This window comes from Vitis riparia, chromosome 12 (genome assembly GCF_004353265.1).
Source record: "Vitis riparia cultivar Riparia Gloire de Montpellier isolate 1030 chromosome 12, EGFV_Vit.rip_1.0, whole genome shotgun sequence".
Taxonomy (NCBI): Eukaryota; Viridiplantae; Streptophyta; class Magnoliopsida; order Vitales; family Vitaceae; genus Vitis; species Vitis riparia.
In genome coordinates this window covers 3356811-3375685 of record NC_048442.1, presented here as the reverse complement: position 1 = coordinate 3375685, position 18875 = coordinate 3356811, and the positions used below count along the sequence as shown (strand labels likewise).

At 34.1% G+C, this 18875-nt stretch overlaps 2 protein-coding genes and 1 pseudogene across 3 annotated transcripts; 2 read left to right on the top strand and 1 right to left on the bottom strand.

Annotated features, from left to right (window-relative positions):
* Positions 1 to 2244: 2244 nt before the first annotated feature.
* On the top strand, positions 2245 to 3551 carry LOC117926198 (annotated as a pseudogene).
* Positions 3552 to 11119: 7568 nt separating this feature from the next.
* Positions 11120 to 12735, top strand: LOC117927154 (ubiquitin-like-specific protease 1). Of its 2 annotated transcripts, none has more exons than XM_034846573.1 (5): positions 11120 to 11283; positions 11904 to 11996; positions 12084 to 12224; positions 12346 to 12406; positions 12505 to 12735. In XM_034846573.1, the coding sequence occupies exons 1-5, from the start codon at positions 11185 to 11187 to the stop codon at positions 12564 to 12566; spliced, it is 456 nt and encodes a 151-aa protein (XP_034702464.1). In that variant the 5' UTR covers positions 11120 to 11184; the 3' UTR covers positions 12567 to 12735. The 2 variants fall into 2 exon arrangements, with proteins under 2 accessions (XP_034702464.1, XP_034702463.1); XM_034846572.1 differs by having other exon boundaries at positions 12306 to 12406.
* A 1600-nt stretch (positions 12736 to 14335) lies between these two features.
* Positions 14336 to 17168, bottom strand: LOC117926839 (protein FAR1-RELATED SEQUENCE 5-like). The gene is made up of 4 exons (XM_034846129.1): positions 17139 to 17168; positions 15455 to 17053; positions 14483 to 14551; positions 14336 to 14389 (listed from the first exon to the last, which is right to left on the bottom strand). Exons 1-4 carry the CDS (start codon positions 17166 to 17168, stop codon positions 14336 to 14338), a joined length of 1752 nt encoding a protein of 583 aa, XP_034702020.1.
* Positions 17169 to 18875: the final 1707 nt, after the last annotated feature.

The window sequence follows — 18875 nt, the reverse complement described above, 5'->3', positions numbered from 1 at the left end:
CTACACAAGTTTCACATTTATGATTAGGATCAATATTAAATTTAGGTAGATAATCTAAGTGAATTAATCTACGTAGAGTATCATAATTAACATGTCCTAATCTACTATGCCAAATATTAGAAGACTCAAGCAAATAAGCAGAAGAATCAATCTTATTATTATTAATAGACTTAGGAACAACAGTCATTACATTCATCTTAAAGAGCCCATCACTAAGATAGCCCTTTCCCACAAACATCTCATTCTTTGTAAGTACAAACTTATCAGACACAAACACTAATTTGAAACCATTTTTGCTAAGCAAAGATCCAGAAACCAAGTTCTTGCGAATGTCTGGCACATGAAGCACATCATTTAAAGTGAGTTCTTTGCCAGAAGTCATTTTCAGAATCACCTTTCCATGGCCTTCAACTTTGGAACTAGAAGAGTTACCCATGAATAATTCTTCATTTTGCTCCACGGGTTTGTAAGTTGAAAACATCCACTTGTTGGAACATATGTGACGAGTAGCCCCCAGTGTCCACCCACCATTCCTTGGTGTTTCCTACAATATTGCATTCGAATACAACAACGGAAAGATTCATCTCAGAGACATCATTTGAAAGTTTATCAAATTCTGTCACATTAGCTTGGGGTTTCTTTTCCTTCTTTGGCTTACGACAATCATTAGACTTGTGACCAGTTTTGCCACAATTATAACATTTGCCTTTGAATTTCTTCGCCGCATTTGATCCTTGATTCTGATTTTGATCACCATGCTTTCGTTTCTTGTTAGTTTTTGGTCCTTGTTCAATAACATTGGCTTTAGCCTCCATTGAATTATTTCCCTTCTTTTCAGATTTTCGGTTGTCCTCCTCAATCCTTAACCTTACAATTAATTCTTCAAGATTCATCTCTTTGCGTTTGTGCTTGAGATAATTCTTGAAGTCCTTCCATAGTGGTGGTAATTTTTCAATCACAGCAGCCACTTGAAATGAGTCACTAAGACTCATTCCTTCAGAATGGATTTCATGAAGAATTACTTGCAGTTCTTGAACTTGACTTATAACTATTTTGGAATCGATCATTTTGAAATTAAGAAATTTGCCGACTATGAATTTCTTCATGCCAGCATCCTCAATTTTGTATTTCTTGTCAAGTGAATCCCATAGTTCCTTTGCTGTCTTGAGTGAACAATACACATTGTAAAGTGTATTGTCTAAGCCATTAAGCACATAATTTCTACATAAGAAATCAGAATGCTTCCATGCATCCACGGCAGCAACCTTTTCCTTGTTGGTTTCTCCTTCTTCAAGTATGGGACATTCTTCATGAAAGAACCTTGCCAAGTTCAATGTGGTGAGGTAGAAGAGCATCTTTTGTTGCCAACGTTTGAACTCATTCCCATTGAATTTCTCTGGTTTTTCTCCATGAGTCAAATTCATTGTAGGAATATTGCTTGAAGATGCCATTTGATTTCTATTACAAAAACAGAAATGCAGAAAATTCAGAATACAAAATTCTGATTTAAAAAAAATAATAGATGAATAGAATATTTAAGTTTCCAAATGCAGAAACACAATCTGATTTGAAACTTAAGAATATAATATTCACTGAAGTATAAACTACAAAAAGTTTTTATTTAATAAAGTTGTCTTAAAATTGTAAGCAATAAAAACTTTCTATAGTTTATACTTTAAGTAAACATAAAATAAATGAAATTACAGAACTTACTTTAATTCTATGAATCCGAGCCCAGTGACAACATTGTTTCTTTAAGACAACTTTATTCCCTCTCTGGTGCTCAAGGTAGTGAATAAATGTCTCCCAAGATAGAACGGATTTTCAGTTCTACAGAAGCAGCACTTCAATCTGTAGAACACCACGAACACAACTTGTGTTTTGTACTCGAACTGACAAAGGATGCAAAGAAGAGAGAGAGAAATATTCGGAAAAAAAAAATCGATTTTAATGCTGGGGTAAAAAGTCTATTTATAGTTTTCCTGGTGTCTGTTTAGAATAAGTATAAACCTATTCGGAATAGACACGTACCTGTTTAATATACCATTTCAAGTGGGTGACTTTGGAGTCAATTTTCTCATTCAATACTTAATGGATTTGAACAAATAAATATACCGCGTTATACTCCTCGCGGAGGAGAACGTGTTGGTGCATGGTCCCGACATTTTCGGAGTGTGGGTCACACTTTTAATTAAGCCCCAAGTTGCTCAATTATTATTTTTTCAAACTCATTTCCAACATTGATGACCATGAAGAGGTTGAAGACGAGTTTGAGGGAGTGAAGCTGTGGTGGGCTTCAGGCACGATCAAAGCCGTAACTCATACCTCCCCCTCCTATGAGCAGCCGAATGAGATGAGGTACTACCGGCTGACTTTCCACAAGAAACACCGGGATTTGATCACCAAGAAGTACCTCAGTCAAGTTTTGACACAAGGGGAGGCGATTAAGGGCAGAACCCGGCAGCGGAATCTTTATACCAATACCAACAGTTGGTCGATGTCGATGTAGAGCCATATGGTTTTTGATCACCCTGCAACTTTTCAAACGCTTGCCATGGAGGCTGAGAAGAAGAGGGAGGTGATCGAGGACTTGGTTTCTTTCAGCCAGGCTAAGGATTTCTACGCAAGAATTGGGAAAGCTTGGAAGCGGGGTTACCTCCTTTATGGCCCTCCTGGGACGGGAAAATCTACCATGATTGCTGCCATGGTGAATCTGTTGCTGTACGACGTCTATGATCTTGAACTGACGGCGGTCAGGGACAACACCGAGCTGAGGAAGCTGCTGATGCAGATTCCGAGCAAGTCCATCACTGTGATTGAGGACATCGACTGCTCCCTCGACTTGACGGGTCAGAGGAAGAAGATGAAGGAGAACAAGGCGGCCAAGGAGGAAGAGAAAGACCCCATTACAAAACAAGCGAAGGTAGGAGACTCTGATGAAGGGAAAACCAGCAAGGTGACTCTCTCCGGGCTGTTGAACTTCATTGACGGCCTTTGGTCGGCCTCCGAGGGGGAAAGGCTGATAGTGTTCACGAAGAACTACATGGAGAAGCTCGACCCAGCTCTGATTCGGCGAGGAAGGATGGACAAGCACATCGAATTGTCATACTGCAGCTTTGAATCATTCAAGGTGCTGGAGAAGAACTATCTGGAGCTTGATTCCCACCACCTGTTCGACACGATTGAGAGGCTGTTGGGGGAAAGTAGAGTGACCCCAGCTGATGTTGCTGAGCATTTGATGCGTAAGAATACAAGTGTGGCTGATGCTGAAACAAGCTTGAAGAGCCTGGTTCAGGCATTGGTGATGGCCAAGGAAGAAGCAATGTTGAAGGTCAAGGAAGAAGGCAAAGAGAAGGAGCCATCTGCTAGGGAAGAAGATTGATGATCATTGGCAAGTGGGGTTTAATTTTTATTAGTGTTTGAATAAATAGAGACTATGATCGTGTTTATCCTTCTGAATTAATTCCTGGGAATTATGAAATATTGGTCAAGTTAATAGTTTGGTAATTGAGGTTAATGGGAAATGCATATGGTGACCAATTCTGAAGATCTTTTCTAGGGCTTAAGACATGGGGGGAAAGGACAAGAGAAATGAAAGGGGAAAGTTTGTGCCTAATGAATATTTTTACACCGGGAGGATGAATGCCGATCAGTTCTATTATGGAAATTGAAGACATAAGTAATATAAATGTTATTTGACCCTGTTTGACGGTGATTTTAGAAAACATTTCTAACATTTTTAACATTTGAAGAATTTTATCATTCGAGTATTAAAAAGGTTAGCAACGTTTTCTATCATTCTTATCAAACATACTTTTCATTTACTAATAAAAGAAAGTGTTTTTCAATAGTTGCAAGTCATACTTGGTTTGACTAAGCTTTTAGAGAACATTTATAATATAAATAACATTTATCAAGAAATCAAACATTTGAAAAGATTAATATTTTGAAAGTAAGGTAAATATCTATTTTTTTAACATATTTTTATAATATAATAAAGCCTATGATTTAATAATTTAAACTTTTAAAAATGAATTTTAACCATATTTAATAAAAACTCATATTAAAATAATTTATTTAAGTTGTTTAATTCCATATGGAAAAAAAATTAATTTTTTTTGAATTATTTAATTTTTATATAAAAGAGAAAAAATAAATTATTTTTAGAAATCAAATTATAATCGGGAAATTAAATATGAAAAACATTTTTTTGAATTTTTTTTTTTGTATAAACGTATTATAAATTTAGCATCTCAATCTTACTTAATTTAAAGTTCATTAAAAAATTTTAAAAAATATAATTATATGTAAAGGGAAAAGCTAACAAACTTATTCAAATTGAATTTTGGTTTCTGACTTTTAAATGTCAACCGTATCAATTTTGAGTTCATAATTGTAGTATTAATTGATTCGATTTTAGAATTTTAAATTATTTTTAAAAATGACTGAATTTTATATATAAAGTCTTACTTGATTTGAAATATATTTGCCTTAAGAAAAAGAAAAAATAGATAAGTTAAAGGAGAATTTTATTAAAATACATATAATTTAAAACGATACCATAGTTAAAGATTTTCCGTATCACTATTGGGTAATGAGAGAAAATGTAAGAAGAAAGATACAATGCTATACTATTTTTTTCTTTTTATGATTTTTTTTACTAAAATTTTCTTTTCTTTTTAAAAACTAGTGAAAACAATTTTTATTTATCTTTTAAAAATTATTTTCTATTTCCCTTGCTTCTAAAAACAGTTAAAACAAGCACTTTTTGGATGCAACACCTAGAAGGACAATCTCCTCCTAGCTTCCTTCATTCATGGCTTCCCATTAGTAGCTATCTTTTCACTAACATCCACCACGGTTTAATCAATGACCGTCAACATATGGCATAAAAATAAAAGTAAGAAAAAACATTAAATTTAGAGTTGTTAGTTGCTCAAGAAACCTTTTGTGTAGGTTCCTAAAGTTATATTTTGTATTTTCTTTTTGAGAAGTAATAACGTTATGTTTGATTTATGAAAGTATAAAAATAAAAAACTAAGAAAAATGACTTTCCCGTGTTGGATTTATAATAATAATAAAAAAAAACTATAATGAGTTAAAAATGTATCTATTTTGAAAATATTTAATCTTTATAAAAAAAGAAAAAAAATGAAATGAATTTGAAGAAACATATAAAAATGAATATTAATATTAATTTTTATTTTTATTTTTTTCCCTTACATTTTTTTCTCAAAATTTCTAAAATCCAAGTGGAGTATAAAGGAAATAAAAATTATTAAAAAAAAATTATTTTCTCATGTTGTATCATACAAAATATGAGAGAAAATAAAATATAATTAAAAATAATTAAAACTTATATGTTTTCAAATTGTTTAATTTTTTTTATATAAACCATGAAAAATAAGTGAAATAAGTTTTAAAAATATATAAAAATAATTTATTAAATTTAAATTTATTTTTTATTTTCTTTAATTTTTTCTTTAATGCAAAATACCTGCAGATAGAATTTCCTCAAGGATGGCATAGAGTAGAATGCTCCATGAAGTGTGACCCAGGCAGGCCCAACGACACAATCAAGGACCATGCCGTCCCGAGCCCAAGCCGAAGTCCAAGCTAAACTGAAAGCTAAGGGAGGGCCCAATCAGAGGAACGTAGCCCATCATGGAACCCACAAGAGAAAACCAACCTATGAATTAATGGCTCGTGCTCAATTGCTAATTCATGATTAACCATTGTTTTAGTTGCCAACCAAGGTTAAGCCCTGAGTCAATTTGTGCTTATCACATCCGCACAACAATTTTGACCAAAATACCATTTTTTTAAAATATTTATTTAAGCATGATATATTTTCAAAACTAATAATAAGTTTACATAACTTTTTGAGAAATTAACTGAAAATCTTTGTTTTTTTTTTCAAAGTACGACATCAATTCAAATAATGAAGTTGGTCGACTTCCCATTATATTTTTTCCAACTAGTATAGATGGGGGAAGACTTTGAAGTTACCTTTTAACCTTTTCCGCTTTTTTTTTACTCTAATTGATAGTAATTGAATTAGACAAATATTCTAAGATTTTTATTTATTTTTTCCTTTTTTTTAATAACCGTGGATGTCCGAGTTAGCTTATGCTGGCCTCGACTAATCTCATGAGGCCTTGAAGTTAAGGGTTGGATAAACCTCCAATGACCTAAGGGGATTCAAACTGGTGATCATTGAGGAGTAAATCCAAGGTCGGATCAATTAAGTTACCCCTTAAGGTTCTAAGATTTTCATATCTTATTTGATGTTTAACGATTTTTTTTATTTATTTATTAGTATATATATTTTGTAAATACTATTAAAATAATTCATTGTTGCTAGACTATATTCAAATTAATTTGTAAGCACATTTATTATATTTCAAACTAAAAAATTTAAGGTTACGCTTAGTTCTGGAAAGTACAAGTGAAAGAAAAAAAATGTTGGACTATATTTGGTTTCTGAAAAATGCTGATGAAAGAAAAAAATGTTGAAGTAAATTATTTTTTCATATTAGGTTATATTATAGAAAATATAAAAGAAAATTAAATATAATTAAAATTAATTTGAAATTTATATGTTTTTAAATTATTTAATTTTGTTATAATGGAGAGAAAAAAGTAAAATGAGTTTTAAAAAATGTATAAAAATAATTTATTAAATTTAAACTTTTTTTTCTTCACTTGTTTTTTCTTTCTATTTTTCCTCTCTATTTCCTTTTTTTCGCATTTTCCTTCAAATTTTCTGAGAATAAAACATAACTTTAATGAAATCAAATATTTAGCCCGCATTAATATTCGATATACATTTTCAAAATTCATATTTTTGTTCATAAACATTATATATTATATTATTGTTGAACATAATTCATATTTTTGTTCATAAACATTATATATTATATTATTGTTGAACATCATAAGTTATATATATATATATATATATATATATATATATATATATATATATAATTTTTAATATAAGGACTTCAATATATCTATTATAATTATTTGTTCTATCATTTTTAGAAGTTTTTTTTTAATTAAAGAGACATAAATAAAAATAACAAATGAGAAGAACACAAGAACTACAGTTTTGAAGGTACTTAAAAAAAAAATTCACTAATCAGCTAATACCATATATATAATTTATGGTCTCATTACTTTATACTTTGGTTTTATTCTATGATTATTTATATTAAAGAGCATGTATATTGAAGTTAAATTGAGAGTGACGTGAACTTAATGGGTTTGAGCCACCATCTCTAGGTGGATTGCAACATGATGTAGTGTCATGACACAATGATATGACGCAATGGCTGCCGTCAACTACAACACTTCCCCATTTATTAAATTAAAGGGAAATTCTATGGTGCTGAGGGAGGTAACATACCTCAGATTTTTTGCAGCCGTTGGATGAAAGATATTAAATCTTAGCCATTCAAAAGAAAAAGAAAAAATGAAAAAAGAAAAACTGGCTACCTGTTCTCTCCCCCTCTCAGCCCATTTTCCCGTTTGTTCCCTCTCTTCCCTCATTTTGTACCTGTTCTTTCCCCCTCTCAGCCCCTCTTTTCTCGTTTTTCCCTCTCTTCTCCTCCATAGCCGAGCGTCTTCTCCTCCATAGCTGAGTGTCTTCTCCTCCATGGTTGGCTATGTCTCGTGCTCTCATCTCCACACTTCTCCATAGGTCCATGGTTGGCTGTGTCTCGTGCTCTCATCTCCACACTCCTCCATAGGCGGCCGTCTTGTCCTCCATAATCGGTTGTGTCCCCGTGCTCTGATCTCCACTCATCCTCGACAGTCGGGTCGAGTTTCCTCTTTTTTCCTCTCTTCATTCAAGGAGTGTCTAGTGCCAAATTTATCACCAGCCCGCCTCCACAATCACAACCCTCTCTCAATCTTCACTCACAATCTCATCATCTTCCAAAACCCACCTCAAACAACTCCAGAATAACCTCAAAACCAACCTAAAAACCAGAGTCTACTCCAGAAAAAAAAAAGAAAATCCTATCTTCAGAAGAAACGTAAGAGGCAAATGCGAGACAATGAAGAAATGGGGGAAAGAAAGCACTAAAGAAGGAGATAGAGACCCCTCTCACCATTAATCTTCAGTCGAGTTTCTGTTTTCTCCATTTTTTACCGAGTTTCCCGATATTTTCCTCTATTTTCCTCTCTTCTCCATACTTGGCTCTTCTCCAGGTACTTGTGTTTTCAGCTCATCTCCATCGGCTGTTATTTTCAGGTGCTTTAAGTTGTTTTTGTGTATTGTTGGATGTTTTTGTGTTATTGGGTGTTTTCGGGTGAGATATTGTAACTGTTTCGGGGGACATCTTTTCGAGTTCTGGCTTTTTTAGTATCCCCTCTGATTATGCCCATATTTAGTTTTCATATTTGGGGTTTTTTCGGGTTTTGAAGTAAAGAGTACGATATCCCCGCACCCCCCCCCTCCTATCCATAACCCTTGTATTTTGTTCATATTTTATATTTTGTTTAAGGGGTGTTTTCGGCTTTTAAATTTCGTGGTTTGAAGACCCGAATTGAAGACATAGCTGGAAGAAGAAGAAGAAGACATGTAGTCCTAAGAGAAAGAAAGCTAAAAAGGACACAATTTGTTGTTAATCGAAAGGCGATTGTGTCGTACTTATTTGCCGAGTTCTATATCAAGGAAAAAAAAATGTGAGTATTGATAATGTGTTTTACAATATTGTAGCCATTATATTTCATGCTTTTTGTGAGATTTATGGATTGATGACATTAATGAAAATAATGTGGTTAGATCCATAATTGGAGATTGAAAATAATTGATATGCTAATTTTGTGACCATTTAAAATGTACATAGATTTAGGGAGGATTTTGTAGTGGTGGTGAAAGTATGTTTGATTTATTATATCCGAAATCATATTATAAAAATTGACTTAAATGATTTGATTTAATTTTTAGGAGCGAACGCGATGGTCTTGAAGTTGTTAGAAATCCAAAGAGGCCTATCGGCGCTTGGATACATTACTAGTAAGGGAAAATAGAAATATGTAAAATAATATGTTTTTTAATGTAATTTTTGTGGTTGTTATAGTTAAATTTGTTTGAAATTGTTTTGTAGTAACGATCAATTAGCCATGATGAAAGAGAAGGATAAAGGAGTGAAGATAAATGATGATGTAAGGAGTAATATTGCTATGTCTAATATAATTACATTTTACAATTAGAATTTAAATTATGTGACCAATTAATGTAGTTGAGGAAAAATTGGGCAAGAAGTGGAATGCACTTTCTAAAGTAGAAAAAGAAAATTTCATGGCAAAGTCGAAAGAAAGTTCAAAACAATATTCACTTCAAAAGGGTGTGGTTCCAAAGGTACTTTTTTTTGTAATGAATATTTAATTTCTTTACTTATGTATTTGTTGGAAATTATATTAATGTAAACATGTTTGATGTTTGTGTATCTTTTCAGTTATATCTTCAGACTCGATGCTCCCCCGAGCGAGTGATTAGAGTGATTGAGAAATTAGAACCAAAGCAAAAGGCAGCCATAGAAGAAATAGGATTTGGTAGCCTCTTGCAACTTCGATGTAGGAAAATTGATCATGGGTTATGTCTTTGGTTGATAAATAGTTTTAATCCGAACACTTATATCTTAAAGTTGTATAATACTTGTGTCAAATTATCCCCCATTGATGTTGAATTTATTATGGGATTGAGGGCAAGAGGGTTCAAGATTGGCATGAACAAAGATGTTAGCCATAAGAATGATTTATGTAAAAAATATTGTGATAAAAAAGGGCGATTGCCATTAGTGATGTTAGAAAATCAAATTAGGGAGGATAAAGAGGGTGGAAACGATTTTAAAGTTCGTTTTGTATTATTTGTGTTGGGTGCATTATTGTGCCCAACAATGAAGCTTTTTGTGAATCGTTCTTTCTTACATCTTGTGGAAGACATCGATTCAATAAAGAAGATGAATTGGGCAGAATTTGTGTTGTCCTATCTTGTGCACGGGATTGAAGAGTTTAAGAAGAAACAACAAAGTGGGGTTTCCGGTTGCTTATTGTTTTTAATGGTAATGTCCTTGTAATTAATTTACATCATAGTGAAATACAATTTTGTTTTAATATAATTTATGAACTAACTATATATCTATGTCAAATATACTCGTAGTTATTCTACCACGAGCATATATCGTTTGAAGAGAAATTTCTACCGCTTATACTCGACCTTCTCCTCGGATTACTGCTTGGGGAGATGATGAAGTATTGGACAGGAAATGAAGATTGAAAAAACTTGGTGGATATGCAAATGAGAATGTAAGTTATAGTTTTGAAAGTCGTTTACTATTTATTTAAGTTTTTAGTGGTTTAAAATCTGATATGTAGTATATTTTGATGAATATATTGTAGCTCAAAATATGGGTGATAGAAAACGAGATAAGGGATTGCGTTGATGGAAATGCAACGACAATGGCGAGTGAGAATGAGGACGATGAGAAATTTGTAATCAATCAAAACAAAGATGTTATTAAACGAGTAAGTGTTTTACAATATTCTTCGTGACTATCTATATTAGCATTGAAGCTTTGTATTATGATGTTATTAATCACGTTCGTATATATGACTAGGTTGATGGTGGGAACTTAATGGAGATGGATAAAACCTTTCAACAATTAAAGACACATCTAATTGATATGGCTTATGGTGCAAGTAGTAGTAGTTGTGATCAAATTTTGGCTAAATTTGAGGAGAATTATTCTACAGTGAAAGGTCTCTTCCTTAGGTCAAGCGGAAAACCTTTGAGAATTCACGAGGAAGGAACGAAGAATGACATGCTCCCATGCGAGAGAAGTTTGGAAGATACGAACAATATGAATGTGAATGAACATTATCTTCACACTTTGTCAAATGAGAAGTTATGCACCGAGGACTTGAATGAAAAGAATGAAGATGCATGTGCTACATCAATTGAAGTGCATATCATTCCAGACGAAAATGAAAATATTTTACCACTTCCAATCAAAAGGAGTAGAAGAGATTATGGAAAGGTATGTATCATATAAAAGAAAAAATTATTTTCTTTACAACTACTTAACCATTACATAGTAAATAGATGTATATTAATTGCATTTTCCATTTTAGGAACCATTACGAGCACTATGTGGTTATCCTAATCATGTCATGAAAACACGTTCATCAAGGGAGAGGAAACCAAGTAAATTCAAGGTCTCCCCGTTTGTACACAAATTAAGGAAGATGGTAAAACACGAAGCATCAGAGGTATAATACAAATAGTTTAATCTCATTGTTCTTATTTTTGATACTTAACATATATAGTTAATAATTATGTCTTATTTTCGATTTAGTCAATCCCCATGTCCATTCGTGAAGACGTGGTGGATACTCAATCATTCAATGTACTTCAATCTCTTGTCGCTGATTATGTTTTCAATAGAGCATTGTCAAAAAGGTTGGTCGTGTCTAGAACATTCATAGATGTGTTGTTACAATTTTAGCCTTCATATGCTTCCAATTTATTCAAGTTTGTTTGAACATATTATTATTTTAGTGAGGTTCTTGTTGACTTTGGTCATGAACATGGAGTTCGTGGAGATTTTCACTGCTTACGTCCTAGACAAAATTTGTTCGATGTTGTAAGTACCTACTTCATTTATATCAAATGCGTGCTATATTAGTTAAATAAATTTATTGAAGTTATTGTTCAACAACAGGTAATAAATCTAGAAGCCTCAAAGCTAAATTATTTTGAAAGACAATTCATAGGCATACGAAGTATAAGATGCTATCTTCCACGACATTTTCAGTAAGCTCATATTTCTTGTTGTTTACTTACATATTAAGTACAATATACTAATGTTCGTATTATGTTTTCTTATTAGCAAATGATTTTGTGCGGGAGTCCTCATCCTTTTTTCGATAGAAAAACATCCATCGTGAGTAAGTACATTAGCGAATTGGATGATTGCGAGAAGGTTAGTAATTATTTGTAATGTTTTCACCTATAATATACTATATTTTTTGTGGCCCAAGTCATATATATTGTTTTCCTACCTTTACAGCTATTTATTCCAATGCATGACGATTGCCCTGGTCATTGGTATCTGTGCGTCATTGACTTCAAAGACTTTGATATCCAAATTTTGGATTCATTACGATCGAAGAGTCGGGACGAGTTCCGGTTTAAGAGTGTGAAAAAAGTGGTATGCTTTCTCCTTTTTGTTTTCCTTTTTATTTGGTTTTTTTTCTCTTCTATATTTATTAACCACTTTCAAATAAATTAGGTTGAATTTTGTCAAACGTTCTTCAAACTGTATGACATAGGGAAAGATGTCTTCCAATTCTCCATTGATTGGGCTCCTTCGATTCCAACCCAAGATAATGGGTTAGTATGAATACATAACTCACATTAATATTTTTTTTCTGATGTATAATTAGACAACCATTCAATAAGTTGTTTTGCTTTTCTTTTCTCTTTCTTAGGTGGGACTGTGGAGTGCATGTCATTAGACATATGCAGAGATTCAAAAATGGTGATTCGATGACGAGATCCGACTTTTGTAATTCCCTTAAAATACGTCGAGAAATAGCATGTGATTTAGTTTTACACGAGGGAAATAGAGAAAAACAAACCATTGTGGCTATTGTTTGTACAAAGACGTCGACACGAGCAATGAAAAAATTATTATTATGATATTTGTTATTTTTCTAATATTTATCATTTCCATCTCCACATATGGTCATGTTTATTGGGAAGTTGTGAGATTCGATGACCATACATTATTAATGATTAAGTCCATTTTATTTGACTATCCAAATACTCTTCTTTCAATATGGTAGGCAAAATGAAATTGTAATATATTGGTATCATTCATGTTCGACATGTGTGATTTTGTACGATCTTTAACCTAATCAGATTTGTAAATATTCATTTATCTATGCTAAAAATATATAGTTAGTACATTAGTAGACCGGTTGATGAATGAGCTTCAGCCGGTAAGAACCAGTCCAACGATTTAGCTAAGTCCACTTTTCATAGGCATACGCATTATGCCTACCGGTTGAGAACATTCCTCATATTGATAATGACCCTATGGATGCAGTGTGAACTCATTCAGGATTTGTCCCAACCACCTCAAACAATTTTGGATGCAGAATGACCCGGTGTCGGCGTTCAATTGAGTGATTGAAGATTTTTCTAAAGGGAGTGACCAATTTTTTGAGTTGTGGAAAGCGGTTGATCAATGAAGAAATTGTCTCAACCGGTTGACGAATGATTTGACCAGTGGGAACGGGTTGACAAATATAGCAAACTGGTTGACGGATTTTCTCAATGGGTAGATCGTTTTTTAACCAGTTGCAATCGGTTGAAGATGGGTATCAACCGGGTGAGGAATTTGCTCATCCGGTTGAGGGTTGTTTCAAGTTCATGCAACCGGTCGACCTCCCCGGTCGACCGCATGTACCACACGGTTGAGTCAATTTCAACCAGTGTCAACCGGTTGAGGAATTGTCTCAACCGGTTGAGAAAATTCCTCAACCGGTAGGCACTGGTGGAAAAATACCTCTACCGGTTGAGGAATTTGTCTCAACCGGTTGAGGAATTTGTCTCAACCGGTTGAGGGTTTTTTCCACCAGTGGCTACCGGTTGAGAAATTTTCTCAACCGGTTGAGACAATTCCTCACCCGGTAGCACTGGTGGAAAAATCCTCAACCGGTTGAGGAATTTCTCGACCGGTTGAGGGATTTTCCACCAGTGGCTACCGGTTGAGAAATTGTCCAACCGGTTGAGAAAATTCCTCAACCGGTAGCCACTGGTGGAAAAATCCCTCAACCGGTTGAGGGAATTCCTCAACCGGTTGAGGAATTCTCTCAACCGACACCTTTGTTTCATATGAATTACACATCATATTGATTACTTTCCTATAGTTAACTCATAACCACCTAATTTGTCAAACTTTAACCACAATTGAATTTAATTAAATCTGCATAATTAACCGTTTTATTCGACATGATATAAATGAATCGTTTTCTCCATTTACCAATCATTTTATCACTTGTAATCAATTAAATTATAGATGTAGAGGATATTGCAGTCTATCAATCAACTTGACTCTTGATCAAAATTCAAACTTTTCATTAAATAGTCAAGTTAAAAGTACACATTACTAGAAGCGATAACGTCAACTAATAAAAATACTGATTTAATACCTACCATCCTTACTCCGTTAAGGAATAAAAAAAAGGTTGCATTTCCACCATATTTGGATATTTGTTTGGATCCCCACCTTGACATGGTGTTGTCATATTTTGTTCATGTTGCTGAAATCCTGCTATCTGCACATGCACATTCCATTGTTATTTTCAGCTGTCCAATTCCATTCCAATTAATTAAACCTAATCATTAAATAATGCATAGCTCAAATTCATGTCAAAAGTGTTTCTTTATTCCCGATCTTACATTATTAAGTTCACCACAATCTATGTACATGTCAGATCGGTCATTCGACAAATGCTCCCCTAACATTCCCTGCATTTTTCAAAAATTAAGTGTTGTCAATTATTATTAAATTAGATGTTATCAATGTTTGGAAATTATATAACAAGCCTATTGTACATACATGTATGCTTGCAAAAATGTCAACTGATGAATTTGTTGAAGGCATCATTTCCATTTGAATGTCACATTGGGAAGACAAATTAGTTTCCTCCTACGTACTCATAATGCCATCAAAACAATTATGTTAGTCATTTATTTAAGTACACCTACCAAAATTAATCTTAGAGCCAATTTTTAATTGAATATGACATACCATATAACCCGGCTGAGCATTTTGAGGGATCGTAGCTTCTGGACACTTTCGAATTGTGTGACCCACTCTTTACAACGACTACATCGTCTTCCCTTTTGAACATTCATTGCCACTTTGCCTGGATTCCCTTTAGTCTTCACAATATTTGGATCACGAACTTGGTTATTGCTTGTCGCTCCATCTGCTGCTATTTTCTTCCCTTTCAAATTATAGTTATAGAGTTCCTCCATTCTCGCCGTCAAATTTTGTATTTCATTTTTGGCCTCTATAAATGAAGATGACGTATCTGACGCAAAGTAGGAGAGCTTGTTGCACATCGAACTCAATGAACCATATCGTACAAACTGATCCATGTCGTTATCCGTCTCATTCACTCGTACTGATCTTGTATACACCTTTGCTAACTTTGTCCACCTCTTCATAATACATGACTGAGGAATCTCTTCCAAATGCTCCACCTTCATAACCACCACCATGTGGCAACATGGGATGCCAATTGACTCAAACATCATGCATGAGCATTTTAATGTTACAATATCCGGGCAAAATTGTACTTCCCAATTTAAGTTCGGGTGTCTGAACTTAGATAATGTGTATGCCCGCATTGAATGATCACTTACAAGACCTACCACAAAGAATAACTCTGCATTCTTCATCTCCTCACGAAATTTAAGGAAAGATTCTTTCGTGTATACCGTCGCAGCATGATTTTCAATTATGGATAGTTTGGTCGAAAGCACTGGTGAAGAATTGTTCGACTCGAACTCTGCCTTTGCCTCGTTTTGCCGTATTCTCATTATGGCTCTATCAAATTGTTGTACAAACTCATACAGTCGCAAACGAATTTTTAAGAATCTATTTAGATATGCATTCATACTCTCACACCTTTGTGTGGTTCTCATCCCTCCAAAAAAATTTCCACGTAAATACGCCTCTGCCCATCTTTTACGTTTCCCATATATCTCGGTCACCCAACGATTCTCATTAAGTCCCAAATTTGCAACCATTTCATGCCAAACCTTTTCAAATTCTGCTTCATTCCCACGCATGAACATGCACCTTGCAAATATGCTTGAGAAATCCTTAATATGCACATTCGTGAATGCATTTCGTTGTAAATGCCATGAACACAATCGATGACACGTATCGGGTAATAGTTTTTTGATTGCCTTACGCATAGCTTTATCCCCATCGGTTACAACAGATATGGGTTTCTTATTCATCATTGCCTCAAGAAATGTCTCCAACACCCATTCATATGTCCCAACACTTTCATCTATCAATAACGCACAACCAAATACAACAGTTTGGTGGTGATGATTAACACCGACCAACACTACTAGAGGCTTTTTATAGGCATTTGTCCTATAGGTTGTGTCAAATGCTAGGACATCTCCAAAACACGCATAATCCATTCGAGCAGTTGAATCAGCCCAAAACAAATTTGCTAGTCGACTTTCTTCATCAATGTTGAATTTATAAAAAAATGAAGAATCCATTTCTGCCTTTCCACACAAATAAGCCAATGCCGCTTCTGCATCACCGTCTTTAATTTCACTTCTACGCATTGCATCAACGTGATTGTATATATTTTTTTGTGTGAAACCGACGTGCTCATGTCCCCCTAATTGTTTGACCATATAGTCCATAATTTGTGTTGTTTTAACACCTACTTTACGCAAAACATCAACTTGTGCCTTATCTGGATTACTTATTGTTCGATGAGACCGAAGGAATTGTGTGTTGATAGCATCGACCAAATTATGATTATGATCTCCTATAAATTCCTTTACAATCCACTTTCCATCTTTCCTATTCAAGCCTACACGAAATGCAGCTTCACATCCAACTCTACTCAATGATCGTGGCTCACGCTGTCGCTTGTCATTTTCAATAAACTTTGTCGCTCGCTGTCCTTCTCTAGAACACACCCACTTTCGAGATATTATATCTCCATTCTTGTCTCGCTTCAAATCATCTTTTCGAATACTAAATCCGGCTACTTTTGCTAACATGTTGTAAAATGTTCCAGCCTCATCTATGCAATCGAATTGCAATTTGTAGACTTCTTCATCTGAAATACCCTTCAACACCTTCTCTTTCAAACCGTTTCCACCCGGGTGGTAAGTGCCACCGATAAATGCATCGTCATTGACGACGTCCTCCTCTTTCACTTCAAACTCCCGCTTGATTGTTTTCTCCTTCACCGATTGCATCATCTACATTACATAAATAACGTAAAAAAGTGGCCCAATAATACTTTAACAAATTATCATATCACTTTTGTATCAATTGATTGCATACTTGAAGATAAACCAAATTCGACAACGTCATCTATTCTCATTTTTTGATACAAATTGAGAATAGAAGAAATTATAGAACTGGTTTAGACTGCACACGTGATAATTTCCCCATGATTTTCAATTTAAAAGGTCATATGTTGCAAAATTGATACTTCTCTGCTATACACAATCATAAGCAATACTTTTTAAACTCATTAAATATCACTTAAAAATCATTATGTTGAGGAAATAACTTGTGAAAATGCAAATGCGACACCAATACCCTAAAAAGATGGCGTTAGACAATGCTCGACGTCTGACATCTATACAGAAACGCACCATAATTTATATTGACCTTAGACAACCAAGTGAAGTAATAGTTAAATTCAACTTCCTAGACATGGTTTTGCTGTTGAGGCTAAGGTTGTAGTGCTTTTGGAGGTCCTTGTTCAAGACCAATATTTCAGATTGTCCAACTTTTTTGTGGTAGGGGATGGTGTTGTTGGTCTTGATGAGCATAAAAAAAAACATTCGGTACAATTGTTTGGTTCCTCGTAAACCAAATCTATTCTCTTCCCTTTCTCTAAGCTATTATAATGTGGAAGAAAGTGGTTGAGCTACAAATTCACCGGATGCATTTTGATGCTGCTTACAAAATCCGGCAGTGTCTACCGGTTGAGAAAATCTCTCAACCGGTCTTATATAACCGGTCGACCGGTACATCTTTAACTGTTATACCATGTTAACCGCGTAGCTAATTGTTTCTTTTCGTTGTTCATTTCATTAAGGGCTTCATTCCTTATCAGAACGTTAGAATGTTGCCCTATTTAGGCATACTATGTTAACAAAAAATCCATCATTAATCTTAGTTGCCATCTTCAAGGAGTTTGTCAGTCACAATAATTACTACCTCTCATGCACATTCTTTAAAAACATGGAAAATCACTTTTATATAATTCTATGTAAAAGCATGGAAGCTTTCGGGTACACTGCGAAACTAATTCCAAACTTACCCCATATTGGGAGTCAATAATACACATTTCTTAAGGTTGATTCTCTCCTTTTAAGTCAGTTGAATATGTATTACCCTATAATCTTGATGATTGTGTGATTTTTACAGCCAACATGAGTCACTTATATTAAATAAATTAATGTCAACTGTTCAACAGATGAGTGATGCATATTACTAACAATGTGCTATAGACAATCAAAATCCAAACTCTTTAACATCATTACATACCATTTAAAAATCAGTACTACGTTTTGGGAAAATTTCCCCATACATTTGAAAGATGAGGGCATTCAGCTTAGAAAATGTATTATGGATTTGTTTACCTATTCTTTATTGAGTTAAAGATCATACCGTTAAAATGGAAAGTCCAAGTGTGATGCAGCTTCACCTGAAGATTTGTCTTCTGGATGCTTTTTGTAACCTGTTCTCCAACATATATCAGACCTCGTTCAGTCTCCAAGCTCCTTACAATATGTTCCCTTCCAAATATATACTAACATATGTATGTGGTTGGTTGATGGAGTTATTACATATTTTAATAGGCTGCCACATGTTGAAAACCAACCACCACAATGGTACACTTAGTGGTTGATAGTTTGGATAGTTGCACCAGTTTTTTATGTGCCATTAAATATAGCATTTATATCAGGTGGGAAAGTCAGCCTAATGTTGATATTTTATGGACCCATTTGAAATGGATATATGTATAACTTAACAAAATATAAAGGGGAGATATGGACTTAATTG